Here is an 8,984-nt window from a genome sequence, read left to right on the forward strand (position 1 = left end):
GGGCTTGAGTGATCCTCTTGCCTCAGCCTCCCAAGTAGTTGACAGTACAAGCATGTGCCTTCATAGCCCACTAAATTTTTATTTTTTGTACACACAGGGTCTCACTCTTGCCCAGGCTGGTCTCTAACTCCTGGCCTAACGCCAGCCTGCCAACTTGGCCTCCCAAAGTGTTACGATTATAAGGTATGAACCACATATCAGCCTAGCAATACTAATCTCTAATAATCTTGATGACTCAGTTACTCCCTGTTTATGCCTTGTACCCAAGTAGCACAATTCCAATTATGCATATTATATTACATGTTTTCTTCCCACAGGCAGGACTAAGAAAATGAATTGATGAAGCAGGATAAGTTATGTGAAGAATTTTAGAGTATCTGGAACTTAAACGAAAATCCAGTTGGTTTAAAGAAAACAGAGTCTTTAGCAAATACAGGCACAAAACCGAAGACAAGAAATTGGTGGGGTAGAGAAGGAAGGAGATCAAAAGCACAGATAAGTAAAAAAAGAGAAAGAGATAAAGACTTAGAAAAGGCAATGTAAATCTAAAAGGTAAGAAGAGATGACACTAGTCCTGGTCAACTCATACATGACAAGCAGGAAATGTACAGAAGCCGTGCAGGATCTACAGTTTGTAATTCTCCTTCACTCACCTTCCCAGAGTACAATCCAAGATCCAGCATAATAATGTGATTTTACAAGCAGTTTTGACTGCATAATAGACAAGATTAACTCCAGGAATTTGGACATAATCTATTGCCATCTCCAAAATGTTAGCAATTCATTCCTCCCAGCTGGATGAGACTTACCCAATTTAAAGAGAGAAACATATATTGCTTTTGCTACCAAACAAATTGAAACAAAAAAAATCCCATTTCTAAGTATAAATAAATTTCTCTCTATACATTTTAAAAGCTTATTCCATATAAGGGACATTTCTAAGTAAGAATCTCTGTTTCTGTCCTGTATTCTCTACAGAGTTGAAAATATGACTTTCCAAAAAAATGAAGATTTTAACATTACTGGCCAAAAAAAAATACAACAGTGCCATTCTGCCTATTTCTATTCTTTCTTATTTAGCAATGCATGGTAAGGAAAAGTTACACTATTTTAATGGGTAAAATGATGGCTGCATTGATTAACTCTTCAAAATATGGTTCTATTTTTCCGTAATTTGATTACACAGAAAAGATTAGGAAGCTCAATTATTGAGTCGGAGTCACAAGTTTATTTGTCTAATTGTATTTTAAGAATAAATCCTACAACCCAAAAAAGAAAGAGAGAAAGAGAGAACTAAATCACATTTTGACTTCATGCCTTGTGCCCTGTCATTATTTTACAAACAATTTATGGACTAAAAGAAGCAAGGCAAATGTGATCAGCTCCCAATTTCAACTCAGAGAACTATGGACTTGCTTGTTGCTCAGAAAATATTTTTTTTTTCCTAATTTTTTTCCACAAAAGTATTTCTTATCAAAGAGTGACTCTTACTGATACAATCATGTAATGATAACGAAGATCTTGAATAAACTCTTTAAACCGCAAAAAGTAATCATGTCTAAATTTAAAACATATGCATGAGATAGGCCAGGTTCAGTGAGTGGCTCATGCCAAAAATCCTAGCACTCTGGGAGGCTGAGGCAGGTGAAATGCTTGAGCTCAGGAGTTTGAGACCAGCTTGAGTTAAGAGCGAGACTCCATCTCTAATAAAAATAGAAAAACTAGCTGGTTGCTGTGGTAGGTGCCTGTAGTCCCAGCTACTCAAGAGGCTGAGGCAGGAGCATCACTTCAGCCCAGCAGTTTGAGGTCGCTGTAAGCTAGACTGAAGCTATGACATTCTACCTAGTGTAAAAGAGTGAGACTGTCTCATACACACAAAGATAAAAACTGTGATTTACAATGCAAAATAAAGGAACTTCCATCAGGATATGGCTTGTTCTAATTACAAACGCAAGTCCTCTGAGATGTAGAGAGAATCTGAGGGGGACATGATCATACTGTTGAAGTTACAGCATGAACTACTCCATTTTTTTTTTTTTTTTTGAGACAGAGTCTCACTATGTCACCCTTGGTAGAATACCATGGCATCAAAGCTCACAGCAGCCTCAAACTCCTAGGCTCAAGCAATTCTATTGCCTCAGCCTCCCAAGTAGCTGGGACTACAGGTGCCTGCCACAATGCCCAGATATTTTTTGTTGTGGTTGTCATTGTTGTTTAGTTGGCCCAGGCTGGGTTCAAACTCGCCAGTCTTGGTGTATGTAGCTGGCACCGTCACCACCGTGCTATGGGCACCAAGCCTACTCCAGGTCTTCTTAAAATCAAAACAAACTGCATGGTTCAAATACAAAAGACAACAAAAGAACAAAACAAAAAACTATAATCACTATACTTTTACACAAAATATCTTTGCAGTTCTTCTTTCCAAAAATTCAAAAAGATACAGCCAAACATACCAAGAATTTAAATCATATGTTATATATGTACAGGGCTGTATTATACAAGGGGAGGTATTTTGTTTAATCCTCCCTATGACCCTGAAATTTCAGATGATGAAAGAGAGGATTAGAAGGCTTAAATAGTTTGTCCACGGAGATGAAATAAAATCATGGCTTTAGAATTAAGGCAGACCTTGTTTTGAATTCCAGCTCTGCTACTCTGCCACTTATAAGCATATACGACTTTCAATAATCTCTTTAAACCTCAGATTCCTCATTTGTAAAATTATGATAATAGTATTTTTCTCATAGTATTGTAGTAGGTTTCAAGGAGATAATAAACATACAAAGTACTGGACATGATCCCCAACTCAAGGACCCATTGTTAAATAATCTTAAGTATCAATTTAACAATTATCCATTGATCTTGAGTAAGCTATTTTACTTCTTGACCTCTTGGTTTTTTTACTCATAAAATGGTAGTAACAATATCTATGTGTATTTCATGATCATCATTGTGATGATGAAATACATGTAATTTTATGTACAGCGAATGACAGAAAATGATATATTTACATATGTGTATTCTTATATTTAAAGTGATACATAGCTAATAAATGGCAGAAACAAATAGAACCTAGACCTTCTAGGTTAAGTTCTCTTACTATCTACAAGACTACCTAACCCATCTAGATGCTTCTAATTCTTTTGTACAAATATAAAAGACCATTTTCTCAGAACTCATTGAGAAGATAGCAAACTGAAAATATTTGTGAAAATGAATTTGAAAAGGAAACAATCCAAGTTACCTGAATTAAGGCCTCAGTCAGTACGTCTTCATTAACTTCCAAAATGGTGTTTTTTATATCTTCATATGGCATGCGATATGATCCCAGAAAGATAGCTAAAATAAAATTTGATTTTATTAAAAACAGAACAGTATTAAAATTTGAAGTCCTAATAAATACCTTATTGCTATTTCATAGATTCGAAATATAAAAGTTCTAACACTAATACTAATTTATAGAATTATGAACAAACAAAAACAGTTGCTCCATTTGATGGATTACTCCATCCATCTAGGCAAAATGGGCTGTTAAGATGCTCATGTTCATAGCGTCTGCATATTTAAATACAAAATAAAAATTCTACTAATAGTACTCTTGAGTATATGCTTATGCATTTTATGAAGGGCAGATAGAAAATGACCCATGAATCCTCAGAAGTTTTATTTCAAGTTGGCCTTTTAATTCCATGTACAATTTAGTGTGTCAGATGCATCCAACACAGTAATTCTAAGGAATGACAGTAAAGTGCCCCAAAAAATTTTTTTGAGATAGAGCCTCAAGCTATTGCCCTGGGTAGAGTGCCTTGGCATCACAGTTCATAGCAACCTCCAAGTCTTGGGCTTAAGTGATTCTCTTGCCTCAGCCTCCTGAGTAGCTGAGACTAAAGGCACCCAACACAACGCCCGGCTATTTTTTGGTTGTAGTTGTCACTGTTGTTTGGCAGACCCGAGCCGGACTTGAACCCACTAGCTCTGGTGTACATGGCTGGCGCCTTAGCTGCTTGAGCTACAAGTGCCCAGCCAAAGTAACCAAATTTAAAAAAACATTATAATCTACTTTGAAATTCTTCCACATAAGAAAAAAACTGTAGTGCCAAAATCATCAATGTGTTCTTGCTGACATTCCTATGGTATACTATTAGTTGTTTTACATATTGAATCATAATTTCTCCTCTCAACTTTTTCTTAGTTGTATATATATTATTTTATATTAGAATAATTCAACAAATTATACCTAGAATAGCTCATATGGTATTTTTCAAATACTCAGACAATAGTTCTCATCAACATGTTCCATTCTAATCTCCATTAAACATATCTTTTAAAGAACATGATGTGTTCTTATTATCAAAACCTGGATATATTTTTAAGAAATTCTTTTCATGAAAAGTGTATATGCTTTCACAGGCATCACAAGAAAAAAAAAATCCTCACTATCTAGAGACAAATGATTAGCTGCACAGAAAGATCAAATGAGAGCTCCACAATCTAAATAAAGTTGATGGATATCAACCAGAAATTAAACACACAACATGTTCGGAAAAAAAGCACTGAATATCAACTTAATAAAGAAAATGTTCTATTGGGTAAGCAATGCACACATTTACAACAGCGAGTAGAAGACTGCTTTTCTAAGAACAACATTCCTACTGACGTAAGAATGATGAGTTGTTTATTTTAATCTGATTCCCTATACCACATTCCTTAACAAAGTAACTCCCATGGTATCCTTTTGCACAATTAGAAATGCTTAGTGTGTTGAAATTTCTCATGCATAACGTTTTAGCATCCTCAGAATCTAAACACAGTCTACTGTAATGACAAAAAAAAAAAAAAAAAAATCTGAATTCAACCCAGAGGGGAGAGTATGTCAAGGTAAAACTTAAAGCCTTACTTAAATAAAGGTGGGACTGTTCAGCTGCTTTAGCAAAAGCATACTTAATGGCTGACTGGTTTGTTAAAGGCTTCGAGGTTCACTAACCAGTTTTAAAGCACCGTGGTTAGCAATTTAACTAGCTCATATCATAATTACTTCATATATGAAGGAATGTCAGTAAAAGATGTACCTAATTTGATAGGCGAATACTCTGAAAATATCATTTGCAGGTCTAGGCAGAAGAAAAAAACAATGGGGTGATCTAGTCTGCCTTATGTTTCACTATGGCCTCCAATAGTGCTTTATTATCAGTACTTTTCAAAGCTTTTCTTTTTGTAAGTTTCGTCAAACTGATCAGGGCTAAAGTATCATTTTCTCCATCCCGACTAAGTGACAAAAAGGCACCTTAAATCATACTTCTGGAAAATTTTGTGTCTAGTTGATGGAAAATATACCTGGTTCAAAAAAGTTACAATTTGGCTTAAATACATTCAACAGCCCTTTAGCATCACAACCACCACCATCCTCAATGTAGAAAATACTACATACACAGATTCTGGGCTGTTTTGGAGTCCAAAATTCTCAATTCTTTCACTTTTTTCTTTGTAGGCAGAATCCTGTTATCGTCTGAAGCATCTGCATTCTTTTGCGCTGAAAGAAAAATGTTGATTCATAAACCATAATGGTACTAATGCAAGTACACGGAATAACATTAGTAAGGCATATTAACTACATTAATAAAGCTCTTTCTGAAATCAATAAATGTGTTTATTTCATTAGTTCAAGGAAGAGGATAAACATAAAAATATAGACCTGTTTAGAGGTTTCCCTACAAATTAAATATCAGCACTTAAGCAGAAAAGATAAGCCAAATAGAACCAAAAATCAATTGCTCCCTCTTACCTAATGTGCAACATTAATTACTTCTTTACCAGATACCTACAACAGCACTGGAATTAAACGCATAGTAAAATCTCCCTAATTTAGACTAATTGGAGGAAAAGGAAGACGTGCATTACTCCTAAAATATGCTAAATTTATACATCTCTTTAATTCAGTGAAATTGCTTGAAAGCATCTAAGGTAACTTTAACTGTTAAACACATTGCTATTTTATGTGTTTATTTATTTATGAGTCAGATTTTGTCACCCTCGATAGAGTGCTATACCGCCACAGCTCACAGCAACCTCAAACTCCTGTGCTGAAGTGATTCTCTTGCCTCAGCCTCCCAAGTAGCTAGGACTAACACGTTGCCACTTAAAAATTCTTACTGTACTGTTTTCAAGAATAGGTAGGAACCATTTGCAGGCTGCACAACTGTAGCACCCATCTGTATACAAATAATTAAAGAACTCAAAGATGTAGCCTTTTGAGTAAGTTGGCTTTGTTTCTGTCACCATTTTAAAAATACTACTTGCTTTCTTAGAATAGAAGATTTACTTTTGCCTTCTTCAGAAAGCAACCCTACACTTTGAAACAATTAAAAGGACAGAAACCATAAGGAGTGAGTGACAGTATTAAGAAGTGGTTTTAGCTCCTCATAACCTCCATCAGTCCACCTCTCAAATAAGTCAGCCCCTCCCCCCCAACAAATGTGACAGTCTGCTATGAAAATGAAACATGAAGTCAAATTCCTAAACCCCACCTGGACAGAAATTCTACAACTCTCATTACACTCAAGTGTTAGCACTTTACCTCTTCCAATATAAAAATAGAGTTGTAGGTAATGACACCATCAAAAAATATTAGAAAAGTAAAGCCAACATTTTTTCCATCAAGTAGAGTGTTAGACTCTAGCACCCAAATTCATGTGCAAAACTTCATTACTGATTCATATAGGTATAATTATACTGTTTCTTTATCACTGTTTTGAGGCAATAAGGGTATTTATTGTTTTAATTCATCTAATCTTTGTTAAGGGCATTATTGATTTTCATTTTTAGAGGAAAAGTAACATATAACCACAATGCATTTTTGTTAAGGAAATGTATTCATGGACGTTAGCATGTTGGAAACCTGGAATGTGCTACAGAATTCATCAACATATTGTCAGCCCTACCAATATCATACTTTCAAGGTCTGGAAAAAATAATTCTTTGTCTTTTTATATGGAACCAGACAAAACCCCATATAGCTAAAGCAATTATTCTTAGTATATAAAAACAAAGCTGGGAGCATCAGCCTACCAGATATTAGACTGTACTACAAGGCCATAGTAATGAAAACAGCATGGCGCTGGGACAAAAATAGAGACATAGACATCTGGAAACAAATAGAAAACCATGAGATGAAACTAACATCTTACAGCCAGCTAATCTCTGATAAACCAAACAAGAACATAAACTAGGGGAAAAATCCCTATTCAATAAGTGATGCTGGGAGAACTGGATAACCACATGTAAAAGACTGAAACTGGACTGGCACCTTTCTCCACTCACTAGCATGAAACAATACAAATCCTCAAAGAAGAGTGGGGAAAACACTTGAAGTTATCAGCCTGAGAAAAGATTTTATGAAGAAGACTTCAGTGGCAATTACGCCACCAACAAAAATAAACAAATGGGACTTAATTAAACTGAATTGCTTCTGTATAGTTAAGGAGACAACAAGCAAAGCAAATAGACAACCATCAGAATGGGGAAAGATATTTGCATCTTATGAATCACACAAAGAGTTGATAACTTGGACCTACAGAAAACTCAAATTAATCAACATGAAAAGAGTCAACAATCCCTTATATCAATGGGATTGTTATATTATATCAAGAGAGATGAAAAGAATTTTCTTTAAAGAAGACAGATGAATGGCTAACAAACACATGAAACAATGCTCTTCGTCCCTAGTTATCAGAGAAATGCAAATCAAAACCACAGTGAGATATCACCTAACCCCAAGAGAGAATGGCTCACATCACAAAATCTCGAAGCTGCAGATGCTGGTGTGGATGTGGAGAGAAGGGAACACTTTTACACTGCTGCTGGGACTGTAAACTAATGCAACCTTTTAGGAAGGAAATATGCAGAACCCTCAAAGAAGTCAAACTAGACCTCCCATTTGATCCTGCAATCCCATTACTGGGCATCTAGTCAGAAGAAAACAAAATCCTTTTGTCGTAAAGACATTTGCACTAGACTACTTAGCGCAGCTCAATTTACACCTGCCAACTTGTGGAAACAACCCAAATGCCCACCAACCTAGGAATGAATTAACAAGCTATGGTATATGTATACCATGAAATGCTATTTAGCCATTAAAAAGAATGGAGACTTTACATCTTTTGTATCAACCTGGATGGAGGTGGAATGCACTCTTCTTAGTAACGCATCACAAGAATGGAGAAGCCAGAATCCAATGTACTCAATTCTGATATGAAGACCAATTGATGACCTAGCACACTGGTGGTGGGGGGGGTAGAAGAATGGGAGAGTAGAGAGAAGGAAGGAGGGAGGGGGTGGTGGATTATGATTTACAATTTTAAGAGGGATTTTTTTACGTTACAAATGCAATCAGTGTAACCTGGTTCTTTGTACCCTCAATAAATCCCCAACAATAAAAAAATATATTGCCAGCCCATTAAGACTCCTTTTGTTTTAATGATGTAAAATATAGAAAAAATAAATGAGCTTACTACAGAAATAATAATAAAATAAATTACCTGAATAAGTAAAGTCCTAACAGTCCTAAGTTGTGCCCAACTGGCCAATTTAAAGTATTATAGTCTGAGACTGGATAATGATTTCTAGTGAAAATTATGGTCTTATGAGAGATGGCAAATAGTTTGCTATGTTGACTCACACAATAGTCATTGCTGCTACTGAAAGAAAAAATGACTTTTAATATATTCATTTTAAAATCAATACAAATATTCATCAAAGGAATATTTTCCCTAAGAGCACAGTATCTTTCCTATGCAATAATCAACAATTTAATTTTCAAGTCACCTCCAGTTTAAGACTACTGTATATAAAGAAATAATAGTCCAACAACCATTTCTTATCTATAAAAAGGGATCTGAATCGTTTTGAAACCACTTCTAGAATCATTCAGAAATTTCAACCCAGTCAAAGAAATAGGCAAGAAAATTGTCCTAGTCTCTTTTTTTTTT

At 35.3% G+C, this 8,984-nt stretch overlaps 1 protein-coding gene across 2 annotated transcripts in view; it reads right to left on the reverse strand.

The window, feature by feature from the left end:
* Positions 1 to 8,984, reverse strand: part of DIAPH2 (diaphanous related formin 2) — a 909,107-nt gene that overhangs the window by 510,417 nt on the left and 389,706 nt on the right. For both annotated transcript variants that reach the window (XM_003799864.3, XM_023519127.1), the window contains exons 18-19: positions 5,429 to 5,530; positions 3,245 to 3,339 (exon numbers count right to left, since the gene is read on the reverse strand). In XM_003799864.3, the coding sequence (XP_003799912.1) occupies positions 3,245 to 3,339; positions 5,429 to 5,530 (197 nt within the window). The remainder of the gene's footprint in view (positions 1 to 3,244; positions 3,340 to 5,428; positions 5,531 to 8,984) is intronic.

Source organism: Otolemur garnettii, unplaced genomic scaffold (assembly GCF_000181295.1).
Source record: "Otolemur garnettii isolate 467f Iridium unplaced genomic scaffold, OtoGar3 scaffold00157, whole genome shotgun sequence".
Lineage (NCBI taxonomy): Eukaryota > Metazoa > Chordata > Mammalia > Primates > Galagidae > Otolemur > Otolemur garnettii.